Below are 20,559 nucleotides of genomic sequence, written 5' to 3' on the forward strand. Positions count from 1 at the left end.
CCCTAGTACAGGCCTATAAACTTAGCATTACATGCAAATGCAGCCATATCATAAGAGTTCAGGTTTGGATGGAAGAGGGTGACTGGAATCTAGCCCAACATTGTCTAATTTGACTGGCAATGGATGCCCACCTCCTGCTAGGCTGATCCTTTTAACCGGAGATGACAGCAACTGAACCTGGTTGCTCTACCACTGAGAAATGTTCCATCTCCATACCTCTTCCACCTTGAAGGTCACTTGGTGAGATTGAGACAGTCACTGCCTCTCAACCAGCCCCACACTATCAAACCACGTATTTCACCTACATGTAATAAATGCAAATCAACACACTTTTTTTTGTTTTCACTGCCAAGTTTCCTGTGTTGCATGCTACTGGAAGTTTGCAAGTAAAGCTTTTTGGGTTATGGTGATTGAATACTGGAGAACTGCACCTCTTGAATTCCAGCCTATCATGCCACTGAGAAATATTAATGGCATTTAGAGAGGCTGAGGTCAACACTCATCTCTGCCTTTAGTTCACAAAACCCTGGTGGAATCTAAAGGTAAAGGTAAAGGTACCCCTGCCCGTACGGGCCAGTCTTGACAGACTCTTGGGTTGTGCGCTCATCTCACTCTATAGGCCGGGGGCCAGCGCTGTCCGGAGACACTTCCGGGTCACGTGGCCAGCGTGACAAGCTGCATCTGGCGAGCCAGAGCCGCACACGGAACGCCGTTTACCTTCCCGCTAGTAAGCGGTCCCTATTTATCTACTTGCACCTGGGGGTGCTTTCAAACTGCTAGGTTGGCAGGCGCTGGGACCGAGCGACAGGAGCGCACCCCGCCGCGGGGATTCAAACCACCGACCTTTCGATCGGCAAGCCCTAGGCGCTGAGGCTTTTACCCACAGCGCCACCCGCGTCCCTGGTGGAATCTAGACACATATAAAAAACGTTTTGAAAAATATATATTGAATTTGCCATAGCTCACCATTACCATCTAGTGTCACATTTGTATAATGTACTTTACAGCACACTTAAAACGTTTTATTTGCAGATGTATAACTCAGCCCCTTCTCTTCCCTCAGCTGTCTATCTGCATTATGAAGCTAATAAAACTGGCCTGCCTCATAGGGTGGTTGTAGGGATTAGGAAGTGATAACAACGCAATCATGATTTATGATATTTATTTATATCCTGCCTTTTCCCCAGACTGAAACTCAAAGCAGCTTACGCAAATTAAAACAACACAGATCAAACACAAAAAGCTAAAACCATATAAAAGATAATAGCGATTGGACATGAAAATCACTTAAAAAGTAATTAAACTATAACAGAATTAAAACAAAATGCAAACAAATCTATTAAAATAAATAGTAAAAACTCCACAGCAGTATAAAAAGTGCTTTTCCAAACAAACAAACAAACAAACAAACAAACAGGCAGGTGCCCTTCTGGAGGAAGTGGGTCTTATTCCTAAGTAAACTTATGTACGATTGTACTACAAATGCACTACAGTGGTACCTCGGGTTACATACGCTTCAGGTTTCATACGCTTCAGGTTACAGACTCTGCTAACCCAGAAATAGTACCTCGGATTAAGATCTTTGCTTCAGGATGAGAACAGAAATCGTGCTCCGGCAGCGCAGCAGGAGGAGGAGGCCCCATTAGCTAAAGTGATGCTTCAGGTTAAGAACAGTTTCAGGTTAAGAATGGACCTCCGGAACGAATTAAGTACGTAACCAGTATTACCAACTTCATGCGCTCCAAATCCTAGAATTATAGAGTTGGAAGGGACCCTGAGGATTATCTGGTCCAACCCCTTGCAATGCAGGAATATGCAGCTGTCCCATACAGGGATTGAACCTGCAATCTTGGTGTTATCAGCACCACACTGTAATCAACTGAGCTATGCAGGCAGGATAACATGGGCACCTGTCACAAAACAAATACCACATGTAAAGGCAGAAAAAGAGACAGGACCGCAACATGATCAAACCTGCAACCTTAGACTTATCAGCACCCTGCTCTAACCAAACTGAACTATCCAGGCTCACGACACCCCTCAGCCCCAGCCAGTACATGCTTACGGGGGCTGATGGGGTTTGTCCCCCAAAACATGTGGAAGGCACCGGTTTGGCAAATGCCTGTGGTCTGCAAAACAAGCCACAAACCTAAGTGAAGCACTGCTTTGATTTATCAGCCCCAAGACTTTCAATGGGCGACTTCTTTGGGCTCACTCTTCCTCTCCCTAACTTTGCCTCATGGGGTTGTTGCAGAAGGTAAAAAGGGGGCAGGGAAGGAGGAAAATAACTTTTTATGTTACACCCAGTCCTTTAGGACAATTTTTTTAAAAAAAATAATAATAACAAGCTGATTAACAGCTTTTAAAAAAATCTCTTAAGTGGTGGACGATGTACAAAAAAATAAATATTACTGAAACAGAAATAAAGAGGTCAGGTTAAAAAAATTGAATGAAGTTGAATGCCAACAAAACACACCCACACTAACCAATAAAATATTAGTAAAATGATAACCAATAAAAAATCTAAATGGGAAAGGATGCTAAGTGAACCCGGAATATCCCTTCCGTCACTCCGAACTAAGAGCAAGAAGAAGTCTAGGCTTTACCCACCTGGGGCGGGCGGGGCTTTTGCCCTGGGGTCGCGGCTGGCGGTGCCCGCGGGCGCCTGGCGAACCACTTTGCCCTTCCTCACTGAGCTGCCCATGGCGATGCTCTGGCCGCCCCAGAACTCGCAGCGCCCCCTGCTGGCCGCTGGGCGCAAACGCCGCCGGGAACCCAGCGGGCGCAGCTGGCGGGGCGGGGATTGAGGTCTCTCTCTCGTCTCCCCCTTCGCGCAAGCAGCAGGAACGGAGCCTCCGAGGGAAGCGGGGCCGCTGCAGCCTTGCGGGAGTTTCGCGCTGCCAAGAAGGAGCTACCGCGCCTTCTCTGCCATCGTGCCGGTTGCGATGGCAATCGGATGCCAAACAAATGAATGAAATCCCGGACTAGGGAAGGGAAGGCGCGACCCCTGCTGGCCTAAGCGGCTCATGCTACTATTTCGTCAACGGGAATTTACTCCAGACTCTCGGTGTTTTGTGGGAGGGATTCAGCTGCAAACCAGAACTTTAGGTTTGCTCATTTTGAAGCACGGAGCGCATTAAAAGAGGCTCTGTCACCCCAGCACAACAAATTCCGTTAAACTAACAACCCTTACTTCTTGTGGTTTGAGAAGTGGTGAGGAAATACATTTTAAAAATGGGATGAACAAATGACTAAAAAGAAGATGTGCAAACTCCCCGCAAACAGATCAGGATGTTTTTAGATTATATCTGGTCTTCATTGAGCTTTGTTATTCTTTTTTCTTTATGGTGGTTAGTGGTCTAAACCACTGAGCCTCTTGGGCGTGCCGATCAGAAGGTCGCTGGTTCAAATCTGCATGACAGGGTGAGCTCTTGTCGCTCTGTCCCAGCTTCTGCCAACCTAGCAGTTTGAAAGTACACCAGTGCAAGTAGATAAACAGGTACCACTGCAGCGGGAAGGTAAACATCATTTCTGTGTGCTCTGGCTTCTGTCATGGTGTCCCATAAATGGTTTAGTCCAGTGTTTCCCAACCTTGGGCCTCCAGCTGTTTTTGGACTAGAACTCCCATCATCCCTAGCTAGCAAGACCAGTGGTCAGGGATGATGGGAATTGTAGTTCAAAAACAGCTGGAGGCCCAAGGTTGGGAAACACTGGTTTAGTCATGCTGTCCACATGACCCGGAAAGCTGTCTGCAGACAAACGCCGGCTCCCTCGGCCTGAAAGCGAGATGAGTGCTGCAACCCCATATTCGCCTTTGACTGGATTTAACTATCCAGGGGTCCTTTACCTTTTACCTTTTTACAGCAACCAGCATCCATCTGGAAAGCCCAATTCCAACATCATGCAGAATGGACCTCCTCTGAGGATGGTATCTGTGAGATGCCCTTGTTAGAGTTATGTGAGTGGAATTCCCTGATTTGGACCATGTGCACAGTATGAACCAATAAGCTCTCCATAGCAAGAAAGAGTTCCAAAATTTCACTACAAACTGTCTTTAAACTTGTCACAAAATGTACAGATTGACACATTGCGCTTAAACAACCAGCAATGCAGTCCAATTTTCTTAAAGTTCTTACTTGCTAATATAGGCCAATAACTATTTTCTCTCTGGTCCAGAGAGAGAATCAGATAAGCTACCGGTAGTTGTTTCTTCAATATGCTGGCAGCTTTTGAGAGAGACTCACCCACTACTTCTGGGGATGAATAATCCATTAACAAAAACACTGAAACAAAGGTCCCAACCCCTTGTTGCAGCTTTAACTGCAAAAGCACTTTTTGGCACTTGTTGCAGTTCTCTGCAAAACAGTCATTCTGAAAATGCAAACATCCAATAAGTTTCATACACAATGCATGCAAACAGCATTTTATGCACATTAAACATCTATCTTTTACAGCTCTGTCCTGCAGAGCATAATGATCGGTTGCGTATTGTTGTGGGAGAAATACCCACTCAGGGTTTGTTGCCGGTTGAGTCCATCTAATCTGCCGCCATGACTGGATTGATCAACCAAAACAGAATTTTATTTCTTACTCAAATATGAAATGTACAGAGCTAGGAATCAGGAAAACTACTTAAAATGCTAGACTCTCATGGCAAATTAAAGAACACTTTTATACCACTTTACAAATGAGTCGAGGAATACAGTTGCAGGCAGGCAGATAAAAAAAAAAATTCTCACCAGTCCACAAACTGCCTTAGGCCCTTTCTCAAAGCCAGGCAGATACAGAGGCAAATCACTCTTCTTTGTTCCATGAACTGCTGTGGGCAGCATTCCTGCATTGCAAGGGGTAGGGATAGATGACCCTCAGGTTCCTTCCAACAATTATTTGATTCTATCCCATTTTCAATGTATTTTTTAGCTTAATTATTTCCTGCTGGTCTGGTCAGCAGCTAATTAATCTTTGTTTATGTCTTAAGCATGCATTCTCTGCATGATTGGCTCAGAATGGAATCTCTCTGATTTTTGCTTACAACAGTATATGTTGTAATCAGGTGCATAAAGTGTTGGCTGGTATGTCTGCATTTACTTCATTTATGAATTGCTTCCAATGAAACAAATGGGGATAGAAAAGGGCAATCCAACTTTTAATACCAAGTGGGCCTCCAGAGTACTTCGACACAGAACCCACAGGCCACACTGAATTAGATTTCCATAGTGTAAAATAAGTATTCACAATCTATTTAATATTATTTGATATACACAATTCATGTTTAATTAAATAAATATAATTAAATACACAGTTAGGATATTTAATTATTAAACAAATTTAATACACAAACAGATGTTTGCGCGTTCCTTAACAATACATGACAGATTTATTTATTTTTTTAAGGTTTTAAGATCTTCTTTCTGGAATATTGCCGAGGGTCGCCAAAAAAAGCCTCCTGCGGGTTGCATGTGGGCCAGAGGCCACAGGCTGTACCACCCTGGTATAGAAGATTTTTAAAATCTCTAAACAATGGGATTGAAGTGGCAAGTGATTGTGAAACGTAGTCTGCAGCAATTCAATTAAAGCTTAAACATATGCAAAATAAGCACAGTAACTTCACAATAGCACTAATAATAAGTGATAACACAATCAACTGAATCCATCGTCTCCACCAATCAAATCAAATGCTGAAGGGAGATAAGTATTTTGATTATTCTCCCTTCTTGCCCGAGGGCTCATAAGCCCCCCCAAGCACATTTTGGGACAAGAACATAAGAAGAGCCTGCCAGATTGGGCCAATGACCCATCTAATCCAGCACCCTGTTCTCACTGGCCAACTGGATTCCTGTGGGAGACCCACAAGCAGGATCCAACCACCAATAAGCGCCCTCCCCTCCTGCAGTTTCCAGCAGCTGGTATTCAGAAGGTGGAGGCAGCATATAGCCATTGCGGCCAGTAGCATACTTAGGGGTGGGCGAGGCGAGGTTGGTCCCTGCCAAGGATGCAGAGGCCTGGGGTGTGTGGGTGCAAAAACTGTGCCTCTCCACATCAATCCATCTCCTTGCCAAGGGCACAAGTGGGGTGGCAGCGCCACACCTCTGCTAGCATGGGAGCCAACTCCTAGGGCCCGAAGTTCATTTGGCCCCACATTAAATATTTGAGGGGACTGCACCCCCCAAGTTGATGGGCATTGCATTCAAAAAGTGTGTGTGCACCATGTCATGTGGCTGATTATGCATGGCGGAGGCCCCCCCCCCCAATATTTCATTCAAATTGGCACCCCTGTGCTAGTAGCCATTGATAGTGTTATCCTCCATGAATTTGCCCAGTCAAAGCCCTCCAAAGCTGATAAGACTTTTGAGGTGCCACCACAAGGCGGCAGATCCCCCTATATCCTATCTTCTTTCCTCCCTCCATTTCCTCAACCTTAACATGAAGACTCTCATTTTAAATACTCCTACTTTATGTTGGCTTCTATATGTGGACACAGGGCCGGATTTAGGTTTGATGAGGCCCTAAGCTACTGAAGGTAATGGGGCCCTTTATATGTCCAGCTGTCTTTTTTCAACAACAAATTGTCACTGTTTTTTGTGTTGCATCTATGCTATATGGTAATTTATGGACCTAATAGGTATCTAAAGCCATTTGCACATGCTGCCATGCAACCAGTCCATGCAGAATGTAGGCATCCTATATATAGAAATGAGCAAACCAGTGATATTTTAGGGAGCAGGCTAGCAGGTGACATCATAGGAGCCTAAACAACACCAAACACTGTTGCTGTATGTAGGTTTTGTTTTATTTGTTTTTTATTTTATATTTTGGAAATGTTGTTTTTCTTTAATTTGGGGGGGGGGGGCCAAGAGAGTGGGGCCCTAAGCTATAGCTTGTTTAGCTTATACGTAAATCCGGCACTGATTTTACCCCTGAATATGAGGACGTGCCCTGGTAAAAAAAAGAAAAGAAAAAAAGAGGACACATGGCAATTCTTTTGTCCCTGACGGGGAGGGGGGAGACGCCATTTCAGGTGTCTGCCTCAGGTGCCCAAATATCTTGAGCCGGCCTTGAGTTCTGACAGGAAGACAGGACTCTTCAGACGAGCCCGCGCGCGCGCCCGTGTGTGAGCGCGCGCCGCCGTCACCGCTTGTGACCGTCGGGTTGTTTGTTTGATAGTTTATTTATTTCTAGGCGCGCAGCTGTTTGAAAGCAGGAGGAGGAGGGAGGGAGGGAGGGAGGGGGGAGAGAAGGATCCGGCCAGCGGCGGGAGGGCCGCCCCATCGCGGGAAGAGCCCTCCCGCGAAGGGAGGGGGCGGCGGCTGGCGAGGAGGAGGCGGCGCGGAGGGAGGGCAGGCCGGCTCCGGGAAGCGGTGCTCCGCGCTGGGACTGGTTCCTTCGCAGCCATTTTCTGTCCAACCAAACAGCCGATTTGCGGAGGGAGCCAACCAGGGCCGCACTGGAGGTTTGTGCCTGGCTCCGGCCAATGATTGGTAACCGGTTTCACTGCAGGCTCGAATGAAATGTCCGTCTCCCTCCCCGGGCTCCGGCGTTGCCGCCGCGCCGTCGCTGAGGGGACCAGGAAGTGCGGGGAGAAGGAGAAAGCGAGCGAGAGAGACAGGCAGACAGACAGAGAGGAGGAGGAGGAGGAGGAACCGGGGGGGAAGGAAGGAAGAAAGACCGCGGCCCGGGCCCGCCCGCCTGCCCGCGTCTTTGTACTGCCGCCGCCGCGGAGCGGAGGCTCTGGCGGCCGTTGCTCGGGGCCTGGAGAGGGGAAAGCAAGCGGGGGCCGTTGGCCGAGGCCCCTGAAGGGAGACGGGCTGTTGTGACAGGAGCTGACCCCTGGAAGAGGAGCGGCGGCGGCGGCGGGAGGAGCGTGTCACCACACGCGGGTTGGGGGGGGGAGGTTGCGTGTGTGTCGAAAGGAGCCGCGTTTGCCGCCCGGGTCAATAGCCCTCCCGAGGCGCCTTCCCTCTCCTCTCCTGCTTTCCCAACCTGGGGGTCGGAGGGGACCCCCGAGGTTGAGGACCGACCACCCCCCTCTCGGCCAAGCGCGCGGCCCGAGCCCATCTTATTTTTAATAGGCGCCTCTTCTACTGTTCCCTCGTGGAGGCCGCCCTTCTTTTCCCTCCCTCCCTTTCGCCGCCCCCCCCCCTGCTCCTTTTCTCCTCCTGGGGTGGAGTTGGGTCTATTTGTGCACAAGGGCTTTTGTCTGCTGCTCGCTCTTCTGTTACTCCCCCCACCCCACCACCCGTCTCCCTCCATTTTTTTTTTTTTTTTTTTTTTTGAGGTTCCCTGAAGGGGGAATGGGGCGGCGAAGGGGTCGGTGGCTCCCCTCGCCACCACGTTGGCGATGGTCTGGAAGTCTCTTTCCACACACACAGTCGTCGCTCCCCCCCCCCCATGGTTATCTCCCCCCCCCCTCCCCGCCTAGCCCTTGCACATGGCCGCCTTTCGCGGTCTCCAGAGTGGCTTTGGTTGGGGAGGCGGAGAAACGAAGCTGTCAAAAAGCGCTCTGCACGCTAGAGAAGCTGCTGTTTTTGTCTCGCTAAGTCCTGGTCGCAACGCGTGTGAACCCCAAAGGTGGGTGGGCTTGTGGCTCTGGGGTGCCATTTAGCCGGGGGTGGGGGTGTCATTTTCCTAGCTTCCACATGTTCAAACGTTACCAGTTACTTCTGTCTTGTTATGGGAGGTTTGTCTTTTGTCTTACACACTCGGGCTTCTTTTTCCATCCTCCCCCAGTCCCTTTCCTTGTGAAGTCTCCTTGTCACTGGATCATAGCTACCTTCAAGCCACCATACATGTTAGGAATGTGTTTGTGGAAATCAGAGAACATTGTTTTATAGAGTTCATTTACACAGCCACTGGAATTGTTCAATCCTCAGACTTGTCCCTGGCCCCACCTGCCTAGTGTGAATGTACCCATCAGATTTGAATTGTTTGTGTGAATCCTAAGAATACAAACTAGCTGGCTGGCATGAGTTCTGTGATCCCCCCCCCCCCCAACATAACTCAGTCATAGACCTCTGTTCCGTTTTGCATTCCATAACTGATTTCTCCATTTGTTTTATTCGTCTAGTCAAAAAGTCTGTAAAGGTGGAAAAACAAGTCCAAGTTGCAGTTATGTGAACTAACCCATTTTGAAGACTTACTCTTTTGTTAGGACAGTTTGTGTTTCTCCTTTTAGGTATATAAAGGCTTTAAAAGCACCCAGCAAAATTCTAGAATGAATATTCCCTGTATACAAAGTGTATGTGATCTGTTGGTTTCCTGGGGTTGCCTACCAACACTGAATAGCATTAGCTTAGGCCTTCTGTAAACAAACTCTAGGTAACCCGCAAGATGCTGTATGACAATTCCATGCTGACATGGAATTCTCATGCAGGAACAAGACAGGTTGACAGAACAGATCTTGTATTGGTTGCCTTTGTCTGCTTGTGCAAACTTGAATGCACAACTCTACCAGCAGAATGACAGATACCGCAAGCAGTAAAATACATAGAAAAGAGTACATTGAACAGTTTATAGAGTGTCATGGTGCTAGCCAGCCATGCGCTCTACCACCTATTCAAGCTTCTTTCCCCCCGTTTTCCATCTTCTCTCCCCAGAGACACTCATCATGTTGTTGTTTTTAAACGCTGTTGGGATTTCCCACCCCCCTAAAGATTTTTTGTACTGCAATTTTTGTCCCACCATGCCTGCTGGCACCTCCCTCTTGTGGATGGTGCCATTTTGGCTACATAAAGATTGCCACTTAGAGAAAGGTGTTAATATATAGAATGAGTGCAAAAACTTTTCTGAATAAAAAAGTATTATTGTATAAGGTTAAAGGCCTCTTCTTGCAGCAGTCTTCTTGATTTCAGCATGGCCTTAACTAGCCTGAAAGCAATCTGATACGTTCTAGTACTATGTGCTGAGTAGCTGCTCATGAACCATGCTCATTAAAATCCTGCAACTGTGCCCAACTTGGGTTTAATTTTCTTAAGAGCCACATTCACTTGAAAATTTGGTGAGATGTCCTTGTGTATATTTAGTATGGAATTGTCCTGTAGTTAGATTGGTTATTGAACTGATGGTTGGAAATTCCAAAACAGGAAAATGTTGAAGTAGGATTAATTACTGGTTTGTTTGTTTGTTTGCTTGCTTGCTTGCTTGCTTGCTTGCTTGCTTGCTTGTTGGACACCTACTGAAATAGTCTCAAGGTGACTTATAAACAGTATAACACACACCATAAAACATACAAATGAAACAAAATAAAAGAACACAATTTAAGAAAACAATGCTAAAAAAAACACCACGCCAAATATCTATAGCATAGCTGGCACAATAGCCAGTTATCAGTAGAAAATTAATTATTATTTTTTTTAAGAAAAGAAAAAGAGGGAAAAAAGAAAATTAATTATATAATCAACTCACCAAATGTCTCAGAGGAAAGGAAGGTATTGCCCTGGTGCCATAAATATATTAATGTCTGCACCAGGGCACCTCACTGGGAGCGTGTCCCATGAACAGGAGAGGTACAACCTTGTTGCCACTCTCTTCACCTCTCTTTGATGGGGCACCTGGGCTCAGATGACAACTATGGGGTTCATAGTTGTCTGAACCCCTGCTGTCTGAGGAGATATTCCATCGGGTGTTGGGGTCCCATGCCATGTAAGTCTTTATAGGTTAAAACCAGTGCTTTGAACTAAATTCAGAGATGTATTGGCTGCTAGTGAAGCTAGCCAGAATTAATGTACAGTGGTGCCTCACAAGACGAAATTAATCCATTCCGCGAGTCTCTTCGTCTTGCGGTTTTTTCGTCTTGCGAAGCACGGCTATTAGCGGCTTAGCGGCTATTAACAGATTAGCGGCTTTAAGAAAAAGGAAACAAACTCGCAAGACGTTTCGTCTTGCGAAGCAAGCCCATAGGGAAATTCGTCTTGCGGAACGACTCAAAAAATGGAAAACCCTTTCGTCTAGCGAGGCATTCGTCTTGCGGGGCACCACTGTAATATGATTAGACCGTCTAGACTCCACAGCCGTCAGGCCACTGCATTCTTCATTATCTGCCGTTTCTGAACTCTATTCAGAGGCAGTCCCATGCATAGCATGTTGCCTTATTTTAATCTGGAGGGTACCAGAATTGAAGCCAGGTTATCCTTGTCCAGATAAGGATATAGATGGGGTACCAGCTGAAGCTGGGAAGGGAAGGGCACTCTATTAAACAGAGAGCACTCATGCAGCCAGTGACAGTAATAGAATTCCCAAGCTACAAACCTGTTCCTTCAGGAGAAGTGGTACTCTGTTTGGAATCAGTTGACCACCACTCAACTGGTCAGAAGAATTGTCCCTTAACAGTATCTCTGTCTTGTCTAGGTTAAGCTGCATTTTGTTGCCTCTTTTATTTTCATAGTAGTTTTTCAAAAACAAGCAGAATCAGTGACTTCCATCAGTACTAATCCCCTAAAGTGCAGGTCTTCAGAATGTTGTGTATTTCTAGAGAAATTGTTGCATTTTCACAGTGTGATGTTTTCATATTGCTCTTGTGCTCAATGATTTCCAGAAAGCCAGAACATTTTGCTTTATTTTACCTGACTAATATAGTTATAAAACATAGTGTTTTATCGCATAATTTGAAAGTGACAAATGCTTGAAAATTATATACTGAAAGTTCTCATTCCAAATGACAATTGTGATATAAGATATCTGTAGACAACTAACTGATATTCTATTATAAACAAGACATGCTGGCAGTGGCCTCTTTATAGGCCTCTGTACAGTATCCATCAGTAGGGCTATTTCATGTAACTTAAGAAGGGTCACTTTCAACTCATGAAAGCTCATTTTCTTATTTGGAGTCGTAAGTTACCTCTTCCAAAGAACAGTCTTGGCTAAATGACAATTCCTATCAAATCTGGATTCTGTACAAAAACTTAAAGTAAATTATGTCAGGTATTTTCTTCAGCCTTTGCCTCAGCTGATAACTTTCTTATGTCAGAAAAAGTTGGGTGATTGAAACTTGGTTTAAAGCAAGGACTCTAGGATAGCGGTTGTCATCTTGCCAACAGTGGTACATTGGATCAGATTTAAATAATGGCATGTTAGACAGGAGGAGAACATGGATGCTGAAGTTGCACTCTGTTATAATAGGTAGATCCTTGAGAGAAAGCACTAGCTGTATAGTTTTTATTTAAACTTGATGGTTATGCTGAAGCATAGTCAAAGCATTAAAGAGGTCATCCAAACTTATTAATATTTAACAGAAGTAAACTCAGTATTGTTTAATGAAAAATTGTTGGTAACTTCATAAACATTGTCCCCTATTATACATAATATAAAACTGGTAACATCTCTCAGAAGTATTCAATTATTTAGATAATTAAAACATTTTCAAGTGTAGCCCTTTAATCTTCAGCAGTGTGTATTTTGCAGCCCTTGTATATAATCTGCCTCCCCTGAACCTCTGGCTCTCTGTGGGTAGTTGCCTTCTTCACAGACATAAAGTGTTTTTGGATAATAAAAGCTTCATATTATTCATAAATAATAGAAGTACTGCTGTATTACACTAAAATTCTTCAGTAGAAGGCTTAGTTTGAATAAGCTGTTGCGTGTTAGGCAGTAAAGATCATGTGTAGTGGGCATGCAATACTATTTATATTTTCAAATCTCAAGTATTTGGATCAGAAATATGTACTCAGATTTTTAAGAATATGCTTAGTCAAGTGGAGTGGACTGTTCTAAACTCGGATCCTTTTATTCCAGATGGATGGTGATAGTTCTACAACAGATGCTTCTCAGTTAGGAATTGCTGGAGACTATATTGGTGGTAGTCATTATGTGATACAGCCTCATGATGGTAAGTAATGTATTGGTCAAAGACAGTGTCCATTCTTATTTTCATTTTTCACATTGCAGCTTGCAGACGTGTAGAAGAGACATTACTGCAGCCCTGTGAAAATGTATCATAGTCTGTAAAAGAAGACCATATCATAAGACTCATTCACAGCTCTGTATTAAATTAATAGCTCTTATATGAGACCATTGCTCAGCAATGATAAAATTAATGTATACCATGTAGTACTTGTGTGCCATATGCTTCAATCCTGTGCACATTTCCTTGGGCTCAAGCCGCATGGAACCTAATGGGTGCTATCAGTTGTTGGTCATACTTAAGTCCATTGATTTCAGTGGATCTACGTTTAGTATGACTTACTGGTAGTTGGGTATCACCCAGTGGGACATATTTAATGAGTAGCATTGTGTTGCAAGTAATGTGAGAAAAAGCTCATATTGGTACTGAACCAATCGTTTTATTTTAACAATATTTTAGACAGTTTTAAAAATAAATTTTGTGGCAATCCTTAAGATTACCAGTTCTGTCTCTTGTAGATCTACAATATGTCCTAAAAATCGTAGTTTTCTGGGATCTTGTAATGTAATATCTGTAAACACATAAAGAGTATAAAAGGAACCCTGCTGGTTTCAACTACAAGCCTATCTAGTCCAGCATTGTGTTTCCCACACTTGTCTATGGGAAGCCCAACGGCAGAAGATGACTACAGTCGCACTCTCCAGCAAGTGTTTCCCAACAACTGAGATTCAGAGGCATCATGCCTCTGATCTTGATGGTAGCATACAGCCATGATGAATAATTTCTGTTGGTAGTCTTTTCCTTCATGAATTTATTTAATTTGCTTTTAAAGCAGCATGTATGTCAGTGGACAAGATCACATATTGTGATAGCAAATGTGATATTTTCTAAAAGGGTGTTTAATTTTTTTAAATTTTTACAGTTAAATACATTTAGAACTAAACTAAAAGGAGGAAGGGTTTGGTGGGAGAGAGGGAGAAAGCAGAGGGAGAATAAGCTCTGTCAAACCAGTAGAACGATCTCTTCCTTTTCAAGGGACGGGCATTTGGAGAAAAAAGATGCAAGAGAAACTTGACTAACAGTTACTGTACAGCAGTTGTTTTGATGATGGTCAAAGGCTTTGTAATGGGAGGTGGTTTTCCAAATAAGGTAGGGTTGTCATACGCCCGGTTTCTGCCAGACGTGTCCTATATGCCTGCTCTTTTGGGGATGACCCATAGCTTTGTGCTAAACTACATGCTTTGCATGCAGAAAGCCTCAGGTTCAATTTCTGGCATCTCCTGGTAGGGGCAAACCCTCTCTGAAACCTGGAAGAATCGCTGATGGTCAGTAGAGACAATGCTGAACTAGATGTGTGTGTATGTGTCATACAGTGATAAGCTATGTAACCCTTTTCCCCCCTTCGTGCTCCTAAAATGTCAATTTTCAGCCCGGATTATTTTGACATGCTGGGATCACCCAGGAAGGCCAAAGAATGAGAAAGTGTATATGTTTACTTTTTGTGTACATTTTTAAGGTGGGAATGTGAACTTCTATAGCCTACATATATGACAGGCATTTAAAATGAGAGTTATCATAGCAAAGTTGGCAAATGTGTATTTTTTCCCCTCTCTCTTCAAAATATGGCAACCCTGAAACAAGGTGTAAGTGAGGTTTTCAAAGGGGTACAACATATGAAGCTAATATTTGTATATTATGCTCTCTCTCTTTAGATACGGAGGATAGCATGAATGATCATGAAGACACAAATGGCTCCAAAGAGAGTTTTAGAGAACAAGATATATATCTTCCAATTGCAAATGTGGCAAGGATAATGAAGAATGCTATACCTCAGACAGGAAAGGTAATAACTCAGAAAGAGAGCTTTGCTAGCATTCCAGAATCTTAGATTCCTCATAGAATTTTTTAAAATGTGGCATAATCATTGGGTTGCATTCAGTGGGGGTTTAATACCAAATATTGAGAGCTCCTTCAGATGTGATGTAACAATGAGAGCAGGAAGTACAAGTGCTTTCTAATCCTCCACATCTCCAGCTGCCCAAAACAACTTTTGCATCTGCCTCTCATGGAGGGATTCTGGTCCTAGGTCCCCAATTGTTGCTGGACTACATCCCATCATCCCTGACCATTCTGCATACTGGCTGGTGGTTGCACTTCAGCAACATCTGTGGACACACAGTTAGGGAAGGCTACTCTAAATGAATGGCAGCTTTGGTTTTTCAATTATTATTATTTCTAAAAAACTACTACTCAATTCAAAATTGTCAAACATTTCAAAATTGAGGTAATGTGTACAATTAAACGGTTCTGTTTGGGGTAGCCTTACTGGCCCAAAACATTTTATTTTGTTGGCAGTTTTGCTGGTGTATATAGTAGGGTTAATTCAGATTGGAAACAAGAAATAGTTTGATTACTAGATGATGCTGATGCTGATGATTATTCTAGATTGCTAAAGATGCAAAGGAATGTGTTCAGGAGTGCGTAAGTGAATTCATAAGCTTTATAACATCGGAAGCAAGTGAGAGGTGTCATCAAGAAAAACGGAAGACTATAAATGGGGAGGATATTCTCTTTGCCATGTCCACTCTGGGATTTGACAGCTACGTGGAACCTTTGAAGTTGTACCTTCAGAAGTTCAGAGAGGTTTGTAATCTTTTATTATCGCATGGTGCACTATTTAGAATTGCTTTATTTTAATGTGTCAAGTCCAGGAGAGCACATGGTCAAGCATCTCCACAAATTCAATGCGAAGCTTGAATAATCTAGCATTTGCATTCCCCTTTTGACTCTTCTCCTCTTCCCATATGTTATGCAATGTTTTACTTCCTATCTGGATCTGTCATGTCACAGGTAGACTTTCTATCCTCTCTACCTTGCATCTATTTAACATTATTGTACTTATTCTGGCCAAGAAGAACAGCAGCTATTGCCCACACACTTGCTCTTTTATTTTTATTTATTTAAAAACATTTTTAGGTCACACTTCATATTAAAAGCCCCAAAGCGGTTTATGACAGTGGATTAAAATATTCCTAATGCCTGATAGGATAGATGGGGGGGGGGGGCAGCTGCTTTGTTCTTTGTAATCCCATAATGATGTGGGGACAGATTGTGGTGGCGGTTCTCTTCATTGTCATTTTCTTACTTTCCTTCTTACTGTGGGTAGTGCTAAGGGGCAATAGCAATAAGGAGGGTGAACTAGCAGCAGTGGAAAGAATGAGTCTCCTGAGCAGCTTGATGCAGCTCTGGTTGTTGATTTTTGATTTTACCTATTTATTTCGTTAAGAAGCTACATTGCAAAATGTTTGAAATGAGCACTTAACGTAATGTGTAAAGAAATCTGCAGTCGCTTTCTGTGGCAGTAGCTCAGCATTGCTCATCCCTGCCCTTTGCTCCTTTTCACATTGAATGCTGTTTGTGTGCAATTTGTGCCAGCAATAATTCCTTCTTATCCGAACGGGCTACGATGCACAGGTCAAACTGCTGCAGTTTCAAATGCACAAGTGGCAACTTGGTCTGCTACAGACATGCAACCTCTTGAATCTTCCTAGTTGTTTCTGGTGACACGAGGTCTAGCTCCCACAACCCTTTCACCCTCCTGCTTTTGGCAACCACTCACTAGAAGATATATATGAGAGGTTGTGTTTGCTGAAGAACCATAGACCTCTTGCAATAAAAGCTGAAGGAAATATCACACACCTGTAATTTAAATATTGCTGTTAATTGCATTAACTGTGCTCGGATCTGTCTCTTGAGCTGCCTTTCCACCTTGCCTCATTTCTGTTCAGGGTTAGAATTCAGCTGTAGTGGACCTCCTGAAAACAGCTCAAGGCCATAGGCTTCTGGCACGACTCAGGGGGGTTCTTCACACTTGCTTCTCACCCAAGGGGAGAATTCTGTGCAAATCTCTGGTTTGGCTAACTTAGAGCCTGCTGCATTCAGCCTTCGAGCCTCCAGATTGAGCCAAGCTTCCAGTTTTGACTACACACCTCCTGACTGAATGCAGACTGTGTGACACAGACTGAACCCAGGTTTACTCTGCTTAGTTAGTTTATAGTGTATAGCTTCTGATGCACAGCATCTCCTAACTTTATGTACATAGTGTAAATAGTTATCTTGTTGTTTGAGGCAATATAAACACTTTATACTTAACTCAGTGAGCAAGGAGTTTTCTCTGAAATGGCTAGCAATAACAAAGGAGGAAGATCCTGAAGCTCTGCTGCGCTACTCTGCTGGTTACACTGCTACAGGTGTGATCTTAAAATGTTATCAACATTCACACCAAGAATACAGATAGAATTATTGGTGTACAAAATATGTAGAATTACAGAATTTGGTAATGGAGATCCAGGGTTTGAAAAACCTATTGCGTATAAACTACACTGCTGTTCCAAAAAGTGTGCAATGATTTAAGTGGTTGAAAGTGCTTGTATCCTCATACAAAACATCATTTATGCTTTTTCAAGGCCATGAAAGGAGAAAAGGGTATTGGAGCAGTTACCACAGCAGATGGCCTGAGTGAGGAGCTCACAGAGGAAGCATTTAGTAAGTAACACTTGAAGTTGCTGGGACAGATTTTGCTTTTGATACTTGACACTTGAGATTGGAAGAAGCTTGTCAATATGACCAAGGGACTGCAACCTGCCAAGTACTGCTGCCATGTGGTTTATGTAGAAGTCCATGAATGGTGCACTGAAATGCACTGGAGGCTGTGCTTTGTGGTTGGCACCTTGTGGCTGGTTCATGCACATGTATACATCTCCTGAGTTCTATTTATTTATATTTATTCACAATATTTATATGTCACCCAACAGCAAAGGTTCTTTGGGTGGGTTACGCAACATGAAATCAGAAACGAGGTAAAGCTAGAAAGAGTGAGTAACATAAAAGCATGAAAAAATTATGTATTTTATTAATACTACATTTATATGCAACCTTTCCTCCCAAGGAGCTCAAGGTGCAACCTATGGCTCTTAATCTCTGCCCTGCCACTGGCGCCTCCCACCAGCACTTCCAGCATTTCCCCATTAGAACACTGTAAGGTAGATGAGGATGAGAAATAATTACTGGTCTCAAATCACTCGGTGAGCTTCATGACTGGGGATCTGAATCCTAGGCTCCAGATCCTAGTCCAGCATTCTAACAACAACAAAATAGAAAAGTCTTCACCTGGTGCCAAAGAAATCAAAGTACATGCCAAGCAAGTGTCTCTGGGAGGATGTTTCACAACTGGGGTGCCACCTCTAAAAAGGCCCTCTCCCTATATGCCTCATTTGTTGGGGGCACCTGAATAAGCTTCAGAAGATAATCTTAAGGTTCAGGTGGGCATATGTGAGAGAAGGCAGTTCTTCAGAAAATCTGATTTCAAGACATTCATGGTTGTAAAGTTAACTGTTTAAATTGGGTCTGGAAATAGTCTGGATGCCAGTTCATGGCACAACACTGAAGTAATCTTAACAGCCAATCTTATCGAATAATTTAGCTTGGGGACCAAATGGACCTTTTTCAAAGGTATTACACTGCAGTAGCCCAGCTGGGAGGTTACCAGGCTGGGCCTGTGGGTAACTGTAGGAAGAGTTAAGTTCCTCTGGCTTCCCTAAGATGCTGTTTGTATCTTCAGTGACCATTCTAGATCCAAGAGCACTCCAAAACTTCATGCTAGTGTAACTTCTTTCATTTTCCAAATTCGATGCTGCTGCCACCATTTCATTGTCTTGAGTCTAAATTCCTTGTCTTCACCCGAGTTTCTCAATCTTATCTGGTACCTTTGTTTCTCTGTTTTTAATATGCACCAGTGAAAGAGATTAGATTTCATTTGCAATATCAGGTGGTGTCCTGATACACTGTACACTGGCCATAATACATTTTTTGTTTAATGGTGAGCACATTAAATTTGGTTTGGAGTATCATTCTCTGTGGATTCAGTCCCTTAACTAAACTGCTTTCTTTCTTTTAGCTAACCAGTTGCCAGCAGGCTTAATAACTGCAGATGGCCAACAACAAAATGTTATGGTTTATACAACATCTTATCAACAGGTACAGTGCTTCCGGTTCTTTTTCTCCTGACTTATATTTAAATATTCCCAGTTTCTGTAGCTACAGCTGATAGCAACCAGACAGGTAATAAACAAGTCCAATGGTTCTAAATCAGCACTTGTTTAACAGTTGAACCTTCCAAATAAATGCATGTGCTTCTATTGTAAATTGTTGAAATTAATCTATCTTTGTTTTGCACTCCCTAGATCTCTGGTGTTCAGCAAATTCAGTTCTCATGATTTGAAGATTTGGATTTGGGAACTTGAAAGAGATGGGCAAGGAAATGGGAATGCTGAAAGGGAGGAAAACTTTGGTTTAAAATGGCTGGTGAAAAGAAAAATGTCACTTTGTATATATAATAGCTGTAATGTAGCTGCCTGAGGCTTGACTAATTGAGGTGTGAACTCTGACTCAAACCTTTTTTCATGAATGATTTTAAAAGAAATTGGATTTTAAAGGTATTAAAGTATTTTTGTTTTGTACAAGAGTTTGTTGCTCTGTATAACTCCTGTATGCATTGTATATTGCAATTTACTACTGTCAGAGATTTGTAGACAGTTTCTTATTTTCATATTGAATCATGTTACTTTTGTAATTCAAGTAAACAGCTGGGTAATTAATTCAAGTTTACCCTTTGAATAAAACATAAGGGTACAGTTCATTTTGAATGCAAGTTGCCTTTATTATAAAAAATGAGATTTTGTTTTGTAACTGTCTTGCATGACTAAAGTTGCGTTAACATATTTATTAATATTTCGACTTTGAAAGGGAATTCCTCAAGCGCCAGCAGTTCAAAAGAAGTGCTCCCAGTGTTTTAATGTAATGATTGAATTAATGTGAATCCAGAAGTATCCAGTCTTTAGATCTTAGCATTAGAAGCTTGGGACATAATCTACCAAGAACTGCTTTGCACAAGTTTTCACAAGACACTAACTGTCTTCTGCAGGGCTAGTTCTGTGGATTGCCTGGTGCCCCATAACAGTGTTAACTGTACATTGTAGTGCAGTCCCTATTTCACAACAACTAGAAGTATGTAGTAGAGTTTCTTTTGTTGATTCCATTGACTTAGGGGCATTCGTCTCACTGCTTTTGAAATAAACCCTTTTTAAGTTATGATCTCTCTTCATAAAAGCCAAATTCTCTTTACTCATTTGCAACAGTTTGATAGTCTTTTGGTAATTCATCATTATTCTCTAAACTTCTCCATTTCCATGCTTGATGGGAATTCTGAACTGTTTATAACATCTGTGGAGTGTGTGGGTGTATGCTTGTGTCTGAATGGATCTGAAATGGAAGACTTCAGTTTGCACTTGGCTGGTGTTTTCCCGTCTTTGCAATAAACTGCCATATACCTAAATAATAATACTTAATTTTGTATATGAACAGATTGTGCCAAAGACTGGTACATTTAGTGTCTAGATTGGGGGTGTGTGTGAATATTTTGCTGGTGCAACATTATACTGTTGCTATTAGGATAAAACTGCTAGCTTTAGCCACCCTATAGCTCAAAGCAATTGCAAGGCATAGGGGTGGGGAACCTTGATTCTGTTACCCGGCTTTCTGGAAGCTTTGAGCTATAGTTCTGCTGTTCAGACGCCTTGTACTAGGATTAATTGCTGACTTGTTTCCCATATTTTATGAATTATGTATTGGAGCTAAAAGCTCAAATGCTGCCTCAGGTCCCA

At 43.1% G+C, this 20,559-nt stretch overlaps 1 protein-coding gene across 3 annotated transcripts; it reads left to right on the forward strand.

The window, feature by feature from the left end:
- The first annotated feature begins 7,292 nt into the window (after nt 1–7,292).
- NFYB (nuclear transcription factor Y subunit beta) lies at nt 7,293–19,987 on the forward strand. Of its 3 annotated transcripts, none has more exons than XM_028747335.2 (7): nt 7,293–7,450; nt 12,730–12,823; nt 14,551–14,681; nt 15,284–15,481; nt 17,305–17,383; nt 18,795–18,874; nt 19,081–19,987. In XM_028747335.2, exons 2-7 carry the CDS (start codon nt 12,730–12,732, stop codon nt 19,111–19,113), a joined length of 615 nt encoding a protein of 204 aa, XP_028603168.1. In that variant the 5' UTR covers nt 7,293–7,450; the 3' UTR covers nt 19,114–19,987. The 3 variants fall into 3 exon arrangements, with proteins under 3 accessions (XP_028603168.1, XP_028603169.1, XP_028603171.1); XM_028747336.2 differs by lacking the exon at nt 7,293–7,450 and adding an exon at nt 7,557–8,568; XM_028747338.2 differs by lacking the exon at nt 7,293–7,450 and adding an exon at nt 8,590–9,172.
- The last annotated feature ends 572 nt before the right edge of the window (nt 19,988–20,559 follow it).

The sequence above is a fragment of the Podarcis muralis genome, chromosome 10, assembly GCF_964188315.1.
Source record: "Podarcis muralis chromosome 10, rPodMur119.hap1.1, whole genome shotgun sequence".
Taxonomy (NCBI): domain Eukaryota; kingdom Metazoa; phylum Chordata; class Lepidosauria; order Squamata; family Lacertidae; genus Podarcis; species Podarcis muralis.

What these genes read in the sequence shown, in the direction of transcription:
- NFYB (XM_028747335.2), top strand. Translation starts at nt 12,730, where the DNA reads ATGGATGGTGATAGTTCTACAACAGATGCTTCTCAGTTAGGAATTGCT. An exon ending in CTATACCTCAGACAGGAAAG is followed by an intron (nt 14,682 to 15,283) that starts GTAATAACTCAG and finishes TGATTATTCTAG; the next exon opens with ATTGCTAAAGATGCAAAGGA. An exon ending in GCTCACAGAGGAAGCATTTA is followed by an intron (nt 17,384 to 18,794) that starts GTAAGTAACACT and finishes TCTTTCTTTTAG; the next exon opens with CTAACCAGTTGCCAGCAGGC.